This window comes from Scatophagus argus, chromosome 14 (genome assembly GCF_020382885.2).
Source record: "Scatophagus argus isolate fScaArg1 chromosome 14, fScaArg1.pri, whole genome shotgun sequence".
Lineage (NCBI taxonomy): Eukaryota > Metazoa > Chordata > Actinopteri > Scatophagidae > Scatophagus > Scatophagus argus.
This window is the reverse complement of record NC_058506.1, coordinates 22,306,917-22,324,596: the sequence shown is the minus strand read 5'-3', so window position 1 is coordinate 22,324,596 and position 17,680 is coordinate 22,306,917. Positions and strand designations below refer to the sequence as shown.

The 17,680-nt window shown below is 43.9% G+C and overlaps 2 protein-coding genes and 1 non-coding gene across 5 annotated transcripts; 2 read left to right on the top strand and 1 right to left on the bottom strand.

The window, feature by feature from the left end:
• Positions 1–522: 522 nt before the first annotated feature.
• LOC124070930 (hepatitis A virus cellular receptor 1-like) lies at positions 523–4,241 on the top strand. The gene is made up of 7 exons (XM_046411279.1): positions 523–871; positions 1,985–2,180; positions 2,338–2,492; positions 2,598–2,693; positions 2,801–2,865; positions 3,036–3,144; positions 3,877–4,241. The coding sequence occupies exons 1-7, from the start codon at positions 823–825 to the stop codon at positions 3,957–3,959; spliced, it is 753 nt and encodes a 250-aa protein (XP_046267235.1). The 5' UTR covers positions 523–822; the 3' UTR covers positions 3,960–4,241.
• Positions 4,242–5,770: 1,529 nt separating this feature from the next.
• On the bottom strand, positions 5,771–5,843 carry trnav-aac. The gene has a single exon. It is a non-coding gene; the product is annotated as a tRNA-Val (tRNA).
• A 1,264-nt stretch (positions 5,844–7,107) lies between these two features.
• znf346 (zinc finger protein 346) lies at positions 7,108–13,235 on the top strand. Of its 3 annotated transcripts, none has more exons than XM_046411278.1 (7): positions 7,108–7,215; positions 8,267–8,370; positions 8,829–8,924; positions 10,124–10,271; positions 10,360–10,593; positions 10,699–10,798; positions 10,991–13,235. In XM_046411278.1, the coding sequence occupies exons 1-7, from the start codon at positions 7,122–7,124 to the stop codon at positions 11,151–11,153; spliced, it is 939 nt and encodes a 312-aa protein (XP_046267234.1). In that variant the 5' UTR covers positions 7,108–7,121; the 3' UTR covers positions 11,154–13,235. The 3 variants fall into 3 exon arrangements, with proteins under 3 accessions (XP_046267234.1, XP_046267232.1, XP_046267233.1); XM_046411276.1 differs by having other exon boundaries at positions 10,357–10,593; XM_046411277.1 differs by lacking the exon at positions 7,108–7,215 and adding an exon at positions 7,230–7,510 and having other exon boundaries at positions 10,357–10,593.
• Positions 13,236–17,680: the final 4,445 nt, after the last annotated feature.

Genomic DNA, 17,680 nt, shown 5'->3' with positions numbered 1-17,680 from the left:
TAATTTAATATAAAGACAACGCAGACAGAACAGAAACATGGTGCATGATGGGAGCTCATAGAACGTCTCTGATTGTAAGAAGAGGGTTTAATATGTTGTGTAAATATATGATGTGTTTATATTTCCAGGGGGAGGAATGTGATTAGAGAGGAATGTGGCACAAAATCAGAAGAAAAGCCAAGAAAAACTGACCTTTGACCCCCAACTGTTTTCACTGTCAGCAAATGTTAGATATTAGAGAGAGGAGAGGAGACAAGGAGAGGAAGGAAGGAGAAGAAGGAAGGAGGAGAGAAGAGGGAAAAGACAGGAAAGAAGGAACAAGTTGAATCAGATTTCATGTTTCTTGACTGCCTGGTTCATAAATGCAGAAAAGATCTTGAAATAACGTGGTAAAGATAAAACAGGTTTCACAATACACCTTCAACCAACTGTGACATCAAAGCGAGTACTTCTATTATCTGCTACTTTACTTGAACACGTTAAACAAATAAACGAGGTATTAATAAACAGCTCCAGGTTTTATCAGCTGCATTAAGGCATCATGATCTGATAATACCAAATATCCTGCACTTGTAGGTTTGGTACTTTGTTCTGATGCTCATGTGGTTAGACTTGCAGGACTTGTGACAGAGTACTTCTACACTGTAGTACTGCTACTCGTCCTTCGGTGAAGTCTTCCTCCACGACTGCTGTTTGTCCAGTTTGTTGTTTGCAAACGTCTGTCTGTGTCTATAAATGTCAGGAAAAGAGAAGTGAGTCGTGTGTCTGACTCGTCCTCTCTTCCTGTCCGTCCGTCTGTCCCTCTGGAGGAAACACATCAACATGCTGTCTCTCCTTCTTCACAGCTTCACGTGCGTCTGCTTCCTCACAGGTGAGTCTGAACCCGCCGCTCTTCATCCTCTCCGTCCTCACCTGTTCGACTGAGACGGGACATTTGATTTCCACATGAGGCGGATCTGCTGGTTTTGTTTCCCCTCCTCAGACAGAAACTGTTTGACTTTTCATGGCAGCAGCTCCTCAGAGAGTGAAGCTTTGCTGCTTTGCCTCTGAGTGACTTGAATCCTCTGAATGTGTTAGTAAAGATGTTGAGCTTTGGACTGTTGGTTGGACTGAACTAAACTCTGTGAAGGAGTCACTTTGTCCTCTGGCTCAGTGGGACAACATCTCTCACTGTTTTCACACGTCTGACAAACCAAACAGTCAGTGGATTCATGGAGAAAATAATCAGCGGATGAATCCAGAGTGAAAAGAATCATCAGCTGCAGTCCAATAGACACATTTTCCTGACTTGTACGAGTATTGAAGTGTGGTAGTAGTACTTTTACTACAGTAAAGGCTCTGAATACTTCTTCCGCCACTAGGAAAGCATTACAAAGACTTGCGGTGGTTGGAAGGTGCAGTTGTGCTCTTTTGATGGAGCTACGCTAGGCTAGCACTTCCAGTTACGAAGGTTAGACGATTCAGACTCCCCAGTAATGTGACCGACGCTACAAACCTGAATATCAAAGCACGTATTCACATTCATCCTGGCTCCTATGAGTCAGACAGTACCATCTGTTAGTAGTTGTGGTTTTGTTAGTTAACTGTACAATTAAGTTGGATGATGTGAGAGCTCCCCAAAAGTGAAGCCCAAACACGTGGATGCCCCCTGGTGGCTGGCTGCAGTACAGCTCATAAACTCCTCCCCATCCGTGTCAGCAAAGTAAAGTACACGTCAAATAACCTTTTCCCAAAGATGGTTTCTGTTCTTTTAGGTAGTTCTTATCACGCTGATGTTTGTTCAAGTGTTCATTTTTCTGATCAGTTTGGTTTTAATTTGGTTTAAAATTCTACATAAAACAGTTAGATAACAGCAGCACCTGCTGGACATTAGAGGAGCTGCAGCTGAGGAACAAGTAAATTTAAAATCCAGAGGTTTGAACTTTGAGACACTGTTGATGTCAGAGTTTAACAGCTAATTTCTGTTTGCTTGTGTCTTCATCAGCCCGTGTGTCAGCTGTCACCACGGAGACGGTGGTGGGCGTGGCCGGGAGGAAGGTGACGCTGCCGTGCCGTTTGGAGGCAGCAAGTCAGGAAGGAGTGGAGGTGTGCTGGGGGAGAGGAGAACCATCACTGTTCACCTGCCACAACACGGTGATCAACACAGCTGGAGATCAGGTCACCTACAGGAAGTCATACAGGTGAGGCTACAGACAAGCCGCTGAGGCTCATGGGTACTGCAGTTCATACATCTCCATCTCTCCGCTTCCTTCCCCAGCCGTGTTAAAGTGAAAGAAACATGGGAATAAAAATGAAAATGTAGATAATGTTTTACTTATTATCTGTTGTCACCTGCAGGTACTCTGTGTCCTCCTCCTCCTCCTCCTCCTCCTCCTCTACTCTGTCCATCTTTAAGTCTGGACCAGCAGACTCTGGTTTCTATCACTGCAGGGTTCAGCTGCCCGGTCTGTTCAACGACCAAACATCCATCGTTCACCTCATCATCATAACCCGTACGTTCAGAAGCAGCACATGAACTGTTGTTCAGTGATGGTGTGAATGAATGCGTCAGTGACGCAGCTTTGAACAGGAAGCTTTTAAACTGTTTTCACTTGCAGCTCGCTCAGTGCTCTTCGGCTCTGCAGCAACAGAGACCTCGGAGCCTTCAGGCAACAGGGGTGAGGAGAACCTGAACGCGCCACAAACTACGACAGGTGAGCAGAGGACAGGACGCACTGACATACTGAAAATACTGAAGGGAAGTACCAGGAGTGTGCAGGTGCACCTCTACGAACTCTCCTCACTTTCATCTCATGGGCAGGATCCAGCAGAGGAAGTGATGTCACAGGAGACAACAGCACAGGGCCAATGGTGGCACAGGTTCAGGTAACAACTGGACACGCCATTGTTTATTATGTTTATTCTTAATGATCCCACTGAAATACTGACAGAAATTCATTTGTTAAACGCCTCATGTTTGTTTACCATGAAAATAAAGATTAATGTCTGTCCATCTGTCTGTGGGTCTGTCTGTTTGTTTATTTGTTTGTTGACAGTGGCCTGTGCAGCAGCAGCAGGTAAACAGTCTGCAGAGCTTCATCGGAAACACACTGAGAGGCTCCTTTACCGTCTTCATACCTGCACTGCTGCTGACTGCTGCTTACAGTCAGTACACACACACACACACACACACACACACACACAGAAGAAGAAGAAGAAGAATCAACTTTATTGGCAGTATATATATTTTTACATACACACACTGAATTCGTCTTCTGCATTTGACCCATCCTTAGTTGAACACACACATGCAACACCCGGCAAACTACATGCAGTGAAACACACACAGGAGCAGTGGGCAGCATCAGGCGCCCGGGGAGCATATTGGGGGTTAAGTGCCTTGCTCAAGGGCACATCAGCCGTCTAATAGAGGGGGGGAGTATTTTTCGCATTAATCACTCCACCACACCCAAATTTTTCCTGCCCGTCCAGTGGGGGAATCGAACCGGTGACCCTCCGATCACAAGCCGCTTCTCCAACCTCTAGGCCACGGCTGCCCCCACACACACACACACACACACACACACACACACACACACACACGTTAATCTACTGAAGGTCTGGAGTGCTGATCTACAATCAGTCCTGAATTATTTATCAGCAATGAATATTAAAATAATGTGCTGATGTTGACGATTTGTGATACTTAAAGATGAACTAAGTTAAACAGCGCGTCTGTCAGGAAGTAGTCGGTGCCCTCAGTGGAAATACAAACAACCCGGCTTGTACTGTGAAGCACAAATACACATCAAGGAACAACAAACACCTCCTGTGCATCACCTCCGTCCTGGCTGTGGTCATGAGATGTCCTGACACTGATGTGTTTTATGTCTGCAGGAGTCTGGAGGACCAATCAGAGACCAGAGACTAACAGGAGGCTGAACCAATCAGAGCAGGAGGCAGAGGACAGCTGTGTGTAGAGACACTCAGTGTTCAGTGTTTATGTGTCTGTTTCCTGGTTATTCTCTTACTTTTGGTCCAGCTGGGCCGCCGTACACACCTTCACCACACATTACAGTGTTACAGTGCAGCAAACTACTTTTACTCAAATGCTGTACTCAAGCGGTAGTTCTTATGATACTCAGTACTTCAGTTCCCCTACAGTTCAGTCCTGCTGGCTTCACTACATCATCTGTCAGCTTTGGTTACTTCAGACTGAGGTGCTTAAAGGTCTGACACAGTTACAGTGAACAGCTATCCATCAGCACAGCAAGATCTCAACATCTCAGATTAATTAAGGATTGCGTTTAATGAGTGATGTGATGAAAGCTGAGGTTCTGAACACCAACAATGAACTCCTGCAACACCGCAGACAGTAAACCTGCAGTGTCGGTGTCAGTGTTGTCCTCTGGCCTGTGGCGCCCCCTGCTGGTTAGATGTCGTTGCTCCATCCTGAGGACGGTGCGGACGGATGTGTCAGGTTCTGAGTGGGCTCCTGGTTTATATTGACCAGGTCAGTGTTTCTTTGTTTCCCTGCTGTAACGTGTGGTGATGACGTGTTTCCGTGCTGTAGCCTGGTGCTCAATTTGCTCTCGTTCCTTCGCTGACTTAAGTGTTTATTTCTTTTCTTGACAGTCTGAGTCTGTGGCCACGATGAGTTAACTAACGAATGACGCTTTGACTTTATACTTTATAAAAATAAATAAATTTTTCTTGCAATTTTATCAAAGAAATCACATCTATTGGAGTCAAATGAGATGATAGACGCAGTCAATACTAACTTATCTCACATGTTCACCTGAATGAGCCCGGCAGATCCGCGCTGTGGCCAGCAGGTGGAGCCACTGAGCTCAACTTTTCACTACGATTTGATGAGATGCAGCTAAATATTTTTACCATATGATTTGTTTTAACAGGCTGTTTCACTGTGCACATACATCAGCTGGGCGTTGTCTTGTATTGCTTTACATGTATGTGATCAATAAAAAGTTTTACCTTAAAAATGAAGTTAAGACACAGGACTGAATTTATGGACGTCACATTTTTTTACATTTTCATTTCTGTTAAAAATATTTGTGCTTATGTTGAGTTTGTTCAGATATATCTTTGTTCAAACTTCAAAACTGAACTGATGCTCACTCAGTCGTGTCGCTGTTTGTGTTCCTGTGAAACAGGATAACAGAACAAACTAAATATGTGATGGGTTTTAGCTCAACAGCGCCATTCGTCTATAGATCCCAGTGTTGTGGTTAAAGGTGGTACTGCAGGTGCCATACGCACAGTATTCCTTGTTTGTTTAGTGGTTAGTATGTGCGCCTGTCAGTCCAATTCACCTTTTCTCTCCTTCTTCTTCTCCTCCACGCATGTATTAATGAAACGCAACGAAGGCCACAGGACGACCGTGTCGCCCAGCGCCGTGCATATGATCATGGCTTTACGCCGTGGATTTGGCTCTGATTGTGACTGGCTGCCAACTCCTACCACATGACTGCCAAAGTGCCTCAGAACGTTAACCTGTCAACGGCCCATTTTAAGCTTCCATCCCCACAGCCTGACACAAGCAGCCACAGCACGGGGTGATGAACAATGTGTTTCAATTTGTCTCAAACTTTATTGCTGTCGTAAAAGCAGCAGTTTAAATACATCCGATAATAACCGCTTTTCTTGAATACCAGATGACTGACGTTTTATTGTTCTAACATGCTACTCATTTAACTGTTGGCAATCAGCTTCGTGAATTACGTAATATCTCAATCTTGCGGTTTTAACTTTTAAGGAAAATCAAAAACAGTGTTTCCGCCCGGTTTCGAACCGGGGACCTTTCGCGTGTTAGGCGAACGTGATAACCACTACACTACGGAAACTGGCGATATGTGAGGGTCGTCACTCCGCCTATAAGAACATCTCTATATGATCACACAGTCTGCAAAGGCTACTAGAATATACAATAAAAAGCCTTCCTTTTAACTCATCCACCACACAGGACTGTTAAACACCTCCTGACCGCACTTCTGTGTGTGCAATACTTAGAGACTAATTCTCTGCTTTTAAATAACAAACACAAACGTACAACCTCCTTTACAAACACAATCAAGACGATACGCATTATTTATCAAAGAATGAACAAACTATAGAAAACCCTAGAATTGGAATGAAAAGGAAATGATGTGTTTAAATGAGTGGAGGGCACAGCAGTAGATCTCTGACTGGCCAGGAAAACCAGATGGATATTCAAAGAGAGCACAACCGGCAACGATCACTATCTCATCGTCACAAATAAAGTAGAGGAAGGGCAGAAAGTACAAGATGAAAGACAAGGGAGATGGAAATTTGGAAAGAAAACTGGGACTGGAGCAGTAACGGTAGGAACATTAAAGTGGGTTAATATAATGCAGTATTATTGTAGGAGCAGCAAAAGACTTAATACCAAAAAGGAACAGTAATACAAAGGAAAAAGATGCAAGAACTGTTGGTTATTCCTTAAGCGCTCAGTCGGAGAGAAAACATCAAACCAAGTGTTAACAAGCTCATATTCTATCAAAGCATTAACCAGTAACAACAGTATGTAGTCAGAGGCAAACAGCACAGTGTAGGAGAAATATGCCAATCTATCTTTAGAATTAACAACACAGGGATTACTGAGTGATTCATCTGTACTCCAGCACACACAGCACAAGGGGCAAATGAACTGGCAAACATGCAAAAGCTGCAACAGCAAAAAGATCAGAAGCTAAAACGACAGCAGATTAGAGTCAGGCCGAAGCAAAAGGTATAATCAAATCAGAAATGGGGGAGAAATGTCAAAACAAAACAAAAAACTCAAGGCAGTCATTACTGCAGTATCCAAAAGCAAAGTAGGAGAAAAGAGAGAAACTAGAAGATGTAAGACAGAAGAAGACATTAACTCCAGGATGGGGTTTGGGAACACTGGTCTTAACAGCAAACTTAGAAGAGAAACTGAACACACACTGTGACTGGAGGACTGCAGGACACAGTAAAACATGCCTGCAAAAAGATCGTGACAAACCTGAATCAAAACTATTTCTAAAACTGAACTCAGGTCTTGTGTGGTGTAGGGCGATAGTTCATTTTTAGGGAAAGGTAGCTGTAATGCCACAAAACGTCAGAATAACAAGTCGCGCATGCGTATTAGGACGCCGCTGGCCGTAATAGAAATAATGGCTGTCGCGATGCAGACGGAGGATTTTCCTTACTTACCTTCGGGGCCGGCGGAGGGTACGACCTGTTCATTTACTCATTTAACGTTTATTTTTGCGTCAGTGCGCCCAGTCACAGGGACGGCTAATCAAGCTTCAATGCAACTGTTGCAGTTAGCTTCCTGCACGCTAGCGTCAGCCGGCACGGCACAGTGAGCGGAGCGGGGGTGCTAAACTCTGCTAAGCTAACTTAGCTGTAGCCGTTTCTGCTCCAAGGTCGATGAGAGCATGTCTGCATCCGATGTGTGCTCACAGAGCCCCTGAAGTGACTCCTCTGCCTGTGGACCGCGGGAGGCGGACAGTCGCATCTTTAGGTTTGGCTCAGCAGACATAACATGATTTTGGTCACATGCGAGCTGAACTAAGCCATACGTGATTCTGGCTTTGCTTCTGTAACGTCACTTAACGTTACACTTGTTACTTTTCTTAAGTTTTGAATGGATCGCATTGCGGCTCGACTTCATATGAATCGTCTGAAGTTTATTCCTTAAAACAAGCGTGTCAGATGTCTGCGTTTTGTGTTTGTTTTGTTGCTTTAGGTGTCATCGCTGCTGTCAGCTTGAGTCGATTACTGTGCCGGTTGGTTGGAGTACGAATCCCCAGTTTACAAACTTTAGTCCTTTTCAGCTGTTTCATGTGATTCACAATGTCATATCAGCCAGTTAAACCTCCTGCCTTAGCGGTTGGCTTAATCATATCTGCCTGCTGTGTCACCGGTTATTTTTGTCACACGTCTGTAAGTTGATGCATCATGGTAATTTCATTTTCCAGGCTGTCTGAGTCAAGACGAGTTTGAGTCATTGCTAAAACACGCGTTTGTGTGTGTGTGAGCGTGCTGATGTTCACAGATGTTAATGTGTGTACAGGAAGGCCGTGTTACATTCAGCAGGCAGGGGTTGCTCACACTGTTTGTTTCCCACAACGCTTTAAGATCAGGCTCATGCAGAGGATGAAAATGATCAGAGTTGTCGAGCAGAAATGTTTGAACTTTTGCCACAGATGTTTTACGTTGTGCTGCATTTCCACGTTCCCAGAAGATGTAACCTGATTTGTCCTGTTTCTCTCTGCAGTAAATAAGATGATAAAGGAGCACAGCGACCTGTTTTCCGACTCCCAGTGTAAAGTCTGCAGTGCTGTCCTCATTTCTAAGTCTCAGAAGTTGACTCATTATCAGGTCAGTGAGCCCACAGTCTTCTGCCGCGGCTTCAGTGTGAGTGAAATGTGGAAAATCTGCTTAGTTATGAGATGGAAGGTATCGTTACTCAGTGTGCTTTCCATCACATCAGTGGGTTTATTATTACTACGAGAGCACGTCCACACTGAGTGGGCGGGTTACAGTCAAATCACTGCTTTGTTCCCAAGTTGTCAGACAAAAAACAAAAACAGAGTAAGAACACTGACACGACTTTAGCTCTGATGCACATTTTGTGTTTCTGCTGACTGAAGAGGACAAAGACGAGACTCGACGGTTTTCCTCTTGTTTGGGTGTTTCATCTTTATGAACGTGACCCGCAGCTCTCGTGTACACACAGCCGCTTCATTTGTTTTTGTATTTGTGCTGATACGATTCCAGAGTTTCCACACCGGCGCCAAAATTATACTTTAATTAAACATTTGTGCTTGTCTTTTCAGAGCAAGAAACATGCCAACAAAGTGCGTCGCTATTTTTCCATCCAAAACGAGAAGGAGCCAGCGCTCAAAAAGCTGAAGTCGTCATCATCCGACAGTGTGAGTAAGACGTGCTCAGATTTAACATAGGATTTCCTTTATTGTCCCACAGTGGGGAAATTCATCTTGTAACAGAAGCAAAGTGGATAATGAACAGTTTACACTAACAGCTAATGTAAGTCGAATCAAAACCCACAGTCAGTTTTTTCTCATCCCAAACGTAACGACTAACTTGTCAACCACGAACTGAAATCAACCGGGCTTTGAAAAATGTTTCTGATCTTGGGCTCACTGAGCTGCTGGATCTCCCAGGATGCTTTCACCCACAGGATGTCCTGCGTCCTACAATAAGCGGCTGCTCCTGAGCTTCACTTAAATGAAGCTGCAGTGAACTGCCAGTGAGGGCTGTCACCTTCTTACAAAATCAAGTTTAAACAAATTCAAAGTTTCATTAATTCAGACGCAACCCACGATTCACGTCCCGAAATGCGCCGTGGCTTTGGTCACGCCTGATTTCACCACCCACGTGTCCCTGAGCGTCCAGTCGGACTGAGCTGAAGCCGGGCTTTATGTAAGCAGTGGAGGAGCACAGTGCATGCAAGGACAGAAACTGAAGAAGTGCTTGATAAAGTGGATTAAAAGCTGGATTAATATTTCAAGCTGTGGAATTCTTATATTCACAATAAACCTGGTGTCAGGCCCACAACCTGGTTTGTGGCTGTCACACTGTGTAACTGTTCACAGTTCTCGGCCTTGTGCTCTTTTGCATCCTTATGTGCACAGCTCATGACCCACTTCATTAACATGTAATTGATATGTTTAAAGAATTAAATAAGAATTATTTTATCCTAAACATACATTACTGTGTGGTTTCACGGCTCAGGAAAAGCTTTAAAAGCCGTCGGAGGATCTTTTTCCCACTGAGATAATTCTCCAACACTACAGATAGAAGTACACTACAGCAGGCATCCAGCTGAGCTAATGATGTGCAAATGCAACTTGGGTGCACTGCAGCTCGTTTTCTGGAGTGTGGATTCCCAAAACCCCACGAGCATTTGAACTTTGCATACTGAGAAAGGCCGGCTGTTTCAGCACATGGCGAATGACCCGAAAACATTGAAATTCTGAAAGAAAAGCGAGTTTGAGTTTAGAAACACAGAGAGCAGACGTGCAGCGATGACATACAACTCATCCTTTTTTAATAGGACAAATGATGCCTCTTGTAGCCATAAATGATTGATGTCGCTCTGCATCAGCAGGGCTGTAACAACGGAGACACCGACCGGTTGAAGGTGTGTCATGTATGTAACATGACCTTCTCCTCTCCTGTGGTGGCCGAGTCTCACTACCAGGGCAAAGTTCACGCCAAGAACCTGAGGATGAAGACCATCGGTCCCCAGACCCCAGGTAGGTACAGGCTGGTGAGCCTTTTGCTTTTTGCTTCCCTTTCTCTGTTTTCCTTTTGATGGTTGCAGTCGTATGTCCTCTTCAGCAGTAGCCTTTCCAACACCACCAACACCTCAGCCGAAGAAGAAACCCGCAGATGATTCAAGCAGCGTGCCGGCGACGGGCGGCAACGACAACAACAACCCGGACCGTTTCTGCTCCATCTGCCAGGCCTCCTTCAACAACCCACTCATGGCCCAGCAGCACTACGTGGGCAAGAAGCATAGAAAACAGATGACCAAGCTGAAACTGATGGAGACGTACGGCCCCTCCACGGCACCAGGTCGGGCCACGCAACCAGGCGTTCGCCATGGCAGCACCGGCCTTTTAACGGCACTGGTCACAGAGCTTATGGCCTTCAATTCTCTCCTGTTGTGTGTGTCAACAGCTTCCACGCTGAAGGGATACCCGTGCACCATCTGCAACATCGAGCTGAACTCTGTGGAGCAGTACCAGTCTCACATCAGCGGCGCAAAACACAAGAACCAGTACGTACTCACTCGGTTTTCTTTCAGCATTTAGCCTGACACGGCAGCCCGCTCCTGTGTGAGATACTTTGTTTCAAATGAACCAATCAGTTGTGGGGAAAATAACATGTCAAAGCGAGTATTTGTGCATGCAGAAAAACAGGAATGTTTCCAAATGATCTTAAAACGAGTCTTTTTTTTGTTTGTTTTTAGAGTGAAGAAATCAGGCCTGAACAATGCAGAGCATCAGGACGCAGCAGAAAAATCACACGGTGGTGACAACCAGTACGCTCCTGCAGACGACCAGTACACAGCCGGGGGTAACCAGTACACTCCTGAGGACTCAGAGTACTCAGTGGAGAACCAGTTTACTTGAGGCCGGGCTGGAACGGACTGCAGAGGCTTCAGCCAGGACTTGGAATGGCACACCACAACCAGCCCCTTTAACACATTAACATCAACCTCCATGGACCTCTAACTCCTGCCAGAGTCTCTTCTCAGTAGGTTTTCCCCTGGAAACAGAGTAGTCTAAACGACAGGTCTGGATTTTGGATTCCCAAAGGAAAAGGCTGAAGACTGTCTGGGGTTTTTGGTGTGTGTGTTTTGTGTTCTCCATGAATGAGAAAAGCTGCATCTGTGATTGTACCCGCAATCATGAAAAGGAATGTCTTCGAGGGTTCCATCAAACGTGTCCCGCACCGTCTGAAACCCATCAGTGTACATTAAGGCTGGGAATCGCGCCGTGCTGATCAATACTTGACCTTTCGTTTATACGAAACACTTTCTTCGCATAAAGAAAATCAATGAAGCCAAAGTTTTTAAATGCTAAATGCTGTCTGTACAAAAAAAACCCATTAAGGAACTTTGATAAAACAAAACATCCATCCAAAAAAGTTTTAATTGGTTAATGCAGTAAAATAAATCTGCAGCTCTGATGAGGAATTTTAAAATTAAAAAGTACTTAAGTGTGAAACTCAGCCTTAGTGTACGTAACAGGAATGTCCCAGTCCTGATCCGACTCATATTGGGTGTGTGAGATTCAGAGTCTGATTCCATTAAATGTTGATCAAACGTGTATCTGACACATCGAATATGAACTGTAGACTGCTAAGTCTAGCATAACCTATTTTTCAAGAGGTATTTCATTGCAAACTGTTATATTTCTAAACTTTACTTGAGGACACTGTCCTGGGAGTGACGTAATCAGCTAGATTGTTTTAACGAGAAGATGTATCACTCTGCTGCGGTAGCGAGTGTGTACAGAAATGGCAATACGGTTTTACGGTGGTGTTACGGAGCGGAGGTTCTTTCCGCACAAATGATCTTTGACAGTGCAGACAGCAGCTGTAGTGAGCACTCACACCAGGCAACAGACATGTTTAATTCTGGTCTGTTATCAAGTTACTCATGTATTTATCATTGACTGGCGACAGCTGACGTGTCTGTGAAGCTGTGAAAGCGACAGTCAACGCCAGCTCAAAATGAGAAACTGCGACTGGAATGTTTTAGACATTTCGCTTTGCTAATGAGACAAGGTGGACTAATAACAGATTTGTTAGCGTCACTGTAGCAAACGATTCAGTCTACAGGATGGACAGAGTGAGGCTTATTAACATCTAACCAACACTAACATGTAGCAGCAGAGCCACATGTAACTGATGAAAATTCAACACGAAACTGCTATCCAGTCCATGCTCGTAGTTCTAGTTCACCTGATTATGTTATTAGGGTTTCAGAGAGTCTAAATTAGACCCTCTGCTACTACAAAAAGGACCAGAATCTGCATTTTGTCGAAGCTGATGTCATTTTATAAAAACAGTTTTAAGTTTTCAGCTACCTGGAAAGTGTTAACTACGAAATGGAGGGACGAAAGGGATTGTGAAGAAAAATAAAAATAATTTCAAATGCAGCGGATTTGTTACAGCTGTGAGTTACGCAGAGTTTAAGCTTTTTTTTTTCTTTTGTACTGTCAAGTTATATGCCTGGTTTATTTAAGGGTGAGACTGAAGACTTCTAAATACTTTTCCTTCTGAGTTGGAACTTCACAGACTCTAGAAGAGACTCATGGATGCTCTCTGAGCTCTGCAATGGCTGTCGATAGCAGAGACGTTTAACAGAGATTTCCAAGAGTGATGTCAAATTAGAGAGTGATGTCAGTATTAGGATTTTTTTTAGTCCATTTTCCCTCTCACAAGGTGACTGGTTGAATATTTTAGTGTTGAACGTCTTCAACCTACTGGCTAAAGAAAAGAATTTCTTTGGATGTAATTTATACAAAGAGGGCTCATGCATACTGTACAGTACATGGTGTTTCAGAGACAAATGGCCTTTTTTCTTTCCTCCCTCATTGTGTGCTAGATGTTTTGTGATTAAGAGTTACTTTCAGTGTAAGTTGCGTATAACAGGAAAAAAAAATGCAGCAAAGGTGTGCATTAAATAAAGGCCTGTTTTAAGAAAGTTGGTTGGTTTTTTCACTCGACAAAAGTCATTTGTTGGACCCTGACTCGCCACTTCACGACTGTGAACCTTACAGGACCTCAAAAAAAACGTGAGCTTGATGGAAAAAGCAAGAGGAAGAAGCAAACCTTTTTGATTTGATTGAATTGATTATTAATAATCCAACCACAGACCAAAGTGAGAGAACACAAAGACAAAGCAGTAAAAACACACAAAGCTGAAAACTGACTGAGCCTCATCCAGCAGCGTCATTCAGACCACATGGGGGCGCACTTACTCTTTGATAGCACTGGATCAGCACCTGGTCCTGGCTCATGATGAGGGCTCGTTCAGAGTCCAGGCTCCAGCGACATTTTCCTCATATGACCTGTCAGCAATGAGCCCTGCACAAAGACAAAACATAACCACATTATTACAGACTGCCTGCATGCTGTGGGATCAAAAAGGCTTATGTTAAACATCACACATTTTAGCTGCCGCTTGCTCACTTGACCTCAGCTCCACGTTTTGATTTTCCAGGTGAATCCCAATTACCACATCACACACTGACTATTTTTCAACATGCATACTGACTTGTAAAGCAGTCAGTATGGATACTAAAACCTCTGAGTGCTGTTGATGAACACCGTGCAAAAATGTTCGAGTAATTCAGAAAAAACCTTGAAAATAGTAAACTAAGGAGAAATACTTCTCTTAATGAAGTGTTGTTAGCAGTGGTTTTACTTGTTGCTACATGTGACAAAATGGCAGCAAACCTCACTTCAAATTATCTGTTAAAAACCTGTGGATGATGGCTTAAAGCCCAGAGAACAATCACCCGAATCTGCAGATAAATAAGCACAAGTAGGCATTTCCTAACCAGTTCATCAAATGAGTTTAAAAGCTGATAATGTGCTGTTTTCACTGCTTGTTTCCGCTGCCCCCAAGTGGCCAAAAAATCAGTTACTGTAAGTTTAAGAATTTCACTCATTTATATTCATGAGTTGCTAACAAGAAATTAAACAAAACAAAAAAATAAATAAATGAAATAATAAATAAGCTGTCCTTAATCATTGTATATTAAGAGTTACCAACACTTAAAAAGTTAGCTGACCTCCTGGAGTTAGCTAACTGCTGTAATTTGAATTTTGGAACAGGATTGAAAACAGCCTTCTAGTGTGAATTTCTGCGGGAAAAAGCCTTTAAATCGGCCGTACCTGTCCGAGTCAGTGCTGGGTCTGACCACAGGGGTTGACTAAGGACGCGCAGAAAGAAAAATAAAGCATTGCAGGTCGCCATTGACTGGATTCTCTTCTTCTGTCTTCATACTGTGACGAGCAACTCGCTCTCTGCTGCCACCTGCTGGCTGGTGGTTTGTAACTCGGCTACATGCTGTTTGGGCGGTGGGGAAAAAAGAACCCAAAGCGGAACGAACTGCGCATGTCAAACTTGTAACGACAGTCAACGGGCAAAGCTCTTTGAGTCGTGGCCGGAAATACATCAGCAATCACTAACTTTAGACACCACAGATCGTTTTAATCTAAGATTTTATTCAGTTTATATGTATAGCTACTAATTATATCATATATATCCTTTCTCATTTAAAAACATATATCATAGATTCTTCTTTTAAAAGATGCGTTCAGTGAAGGTCCATGTGATCATGTGTGGTGTGGTTGGATGGTCCCACTGGGTGCCATTTGCAGCACGAGAAAATATCCTCAAAGTCGTCATCAGATTTCAATTTTGATATCGCTGAGTCACAGAAATACATGACATCACCTTTTTCCACTGGAGCGCCGCCCACTTCAAACCAGTGAATAAACTGAGAGCATCTCTCATATGAAACGCCTCCGACTTTTCCAACAGGAGACTTTGTGTTCGTGTAAGACCCCTTAGAGTCTCAGCGTGTGGACGCAGAGGGTTTCACATGTTAAACAAACACTTCGCTCGAAACACACCGAGCCATTCAAGCAGTGTTTCTTGTTTTCCCAGCGGTCTGTAGTTGTCAGTGGTGCGTGAGTGTTTATCCACAGCTAATACAGCGATGAATGCATAAAAAACAAATGGGAACAGCTCTAAACCCGACCCGGAGTCCAGTCAGGGGGACTTCCTGGCTGTGGTTTCATTCCTGTTGACCCCATGACGGCCTTAAATCTTCCAGAATCGAAATTTCGCGCACACACTTCGATGCACAGTAAACATATGCTCTCCTGTGTGTGTGTGTGTGTGTGTGTGTGTTACACACAGAAAGCTTTTTTTAAAAACACAAAGACCACTTGTTACCTCGAGGACACAGTGGAGTCCAGTTTGACTTTAGCATAAATGAGTGTGCTGGCACATTCATGTGGTGAGCGCAGGTTTGTGTGTTAGCGTGTCTGCGCAGCAACAAACACATTCATGTGTGTGAAACATTTCTGAGTCAGTTTTCAAACACAACATCAGGATCTTAAGGTTTGCTTCAGGTGTGTAGAAACAAACTTTAAAGGTGATAATAAAAGTAGCATTAACAGAAATACAGAAGCATTTTAAGTGACGTGCAGGAGCAGCTAATCGAAGTCATCGCGGTTCAGCACTGAACAGTTCAGTGGCATTTCACAGTGTGGGATCAACCTGCACATCAAGACAGGAAAACTAAAAGAGCATCAGGGACAGCAGTCAGATGTCTTGGCGAGACATGAAGACTTGTGTTCGATTCGTCCTGATGACTTCCTGATGTGACAGACAAACCGTCTTCAGGCTGAGTCTGATCTCAGTAAGCAGCACATACAAAGCCGTCAGTCAATCTCATGAACAGCAGAAGATGCTGTTTCCAAAGGTTTTGTTGCTCCTCGACAGAGAAACACGCGAACCTCCTGCATAATCTAATCAAATATGCTGTTGCTTTATGCCGTCAGTCAGAACGTTTCAGTGTGGATAAAACAAATTGAATGTTTTCTGTCATTTTCTGACGTCTGCAGGGATTCTGACTCCGTCTTCTGTCCAATGCAGCTGCTTTGCACTCGTTAAAAGCAGCGTTAATAAAGTTTGTGTGCATGTGTGTGTGTGTGTGTGTGTGTGTGTGTGTCCAGCAGCATTTGAAAGCAAACTTGGTGACATCAGGATTTTCTGTTGGAGCAGCCAGAAAAGACAATTTGTCCCGCTGCCCTGCAGGCTGAATGGGCTTCAGCGTTACTGTAATTCAATTAAAGGAGGCATGTCAGTGTTAAAATGCACCTAATCTGGGTTTCATACACAAACTGTATGATTCTACACCATCAACCAACAGACAATAAACACAATAAATTGTCTTTTATTGTCAGTTAAATTTGCCTCCTCTCTTTAAGAAACGCTTTGGTTGCCAGGTTGTGTTTGTGAGGAGCTCAAACTGTCCTGGAGCTCCACATTTCTCATTGTGTGTATGCAAACCCAGTGCTGATTTGTAATGAAGTGCATTAGAAATGCAGAAGATGTTGCATCCAGGTGTTCTTTTCTGCTTCCATTAGGCTTATGGGGAAACGGACGCATTGGCTCAGCTAGTGAAGGCGTCACTACGCTTCAAATGAAGTGTTTGTTGGACTGTCGAACGGCCTCAAGGCCTGAAAGAAGTGACCTGCTTGTGGCGATGCTCAGCTTGATTATTATTCAAGGTTTGAGCAGCTGGCTGCAGCGGAACATCAGAAGAATAAAACAAAGAGTCATAGCTGAAATCTGAATTCTCCCATTTCTTCTTCTACTGCAGATTTTGTGCATCATTTTTCAGAAGAGGCTAAAACGCCTCCTGCACACTCGCTGCTGTTCGTCCCGGATTAAAAACGAAGCCGTCGTACCTCACTGGGACAGTTTGTCACGTTCGATCCCGCTCCACTCGTTAGTGAGTTTAGTGTTGACGAAATGAAAGCAACGGACTCAAAAGAACCTCAGAAAATGAAGGGAAGCCGTTTCTTTGCAGACTCGCTACAACTGCAAAATGTGTAGCTTGAGTCCAGCTGAACGCTCGTGTTCGGCTGTCAGTCGCGCAGCTTTACACAACTGCAGCACAAAGGTGCACAGAGGAAACACAGCACAGTACGTGGCTTTGCTTTGCTCTGGTGTCTTGATCCACTTCCTGTTCTATGCCACCCATGTGTTCAGAGGACCAACAGGAGAATCAGTCTTGTGACGTTTGCCTCGTCTGTCTGCAGGAAAGACTTTCTGATTCACATCTGGAACCTCAAAGAAAACATCAGAGTGTGACCGCATTTAATGTCACACAGCAAAACCCTCAAAATGTTCACGACAGATCTTTTTAAAGTTTTTTAAAGCAGACACCAGGGATCTGATCTGTGTGTCCAGCATCACCGTGTGAGTACGTCAGGACGAGTCCTGATCCCAGTGTTGGTCCTCACGGGGACATCATTTTGGTTGAGTTACATCATCTAATTTCCCCTGAGAGAAAATACAGCCAACCAGTTTTAGTGTTTTACATCTTATTGCATAGGAAAATGA

Excerpts from the sequence above, each read along its gene's own strand:
- znf346 (XM_046411276.1), top strand. The coding sequence starts at position 7,122 with ATGCGTATTAGGACGCCGCTGGCCGTAATAGAAATAATGGCTGTCGCG. Across the intron at positions 8,925-10,123 it reads AGTCGTCATCATCCGACAGT|GGCTGTAACAACGGAGACAC; the intron begins GTGAGTAAGACG and ends CTGCATCAGCAG. Across the intron at positions 10,799-10,990 it reads GGCGCAAAACACAAGAACCA|AGTGAAGAAATCAGGCCTGA; the intron begins GTACGTACTCAC and ends GTTTGTTTTTAG.
- LOC124070930 (XM_046411279.1), top strand. The coding sequence starts at position 823 with ATGCTGTCTCTCCTTCTTCACAGCTTCACGTGCGTCTGCTTCCTCACA. Across the intron at positions 872-1,984 it reads GTGCGTCTGCTTCCTCACAG|CCCGTGTGTCAGCTGTCACC; the intron begins GTGAGTCTGAAC and ends TGTCTTCATCAG. Across the intron at positions 2,181-2,337 it reads ACCTACAGGAAGTCATACAG|GTACTCTGTGTCCTCCTCCT; the intron begins GTGAGGCTACAG and ends TGTCACCTGCAG.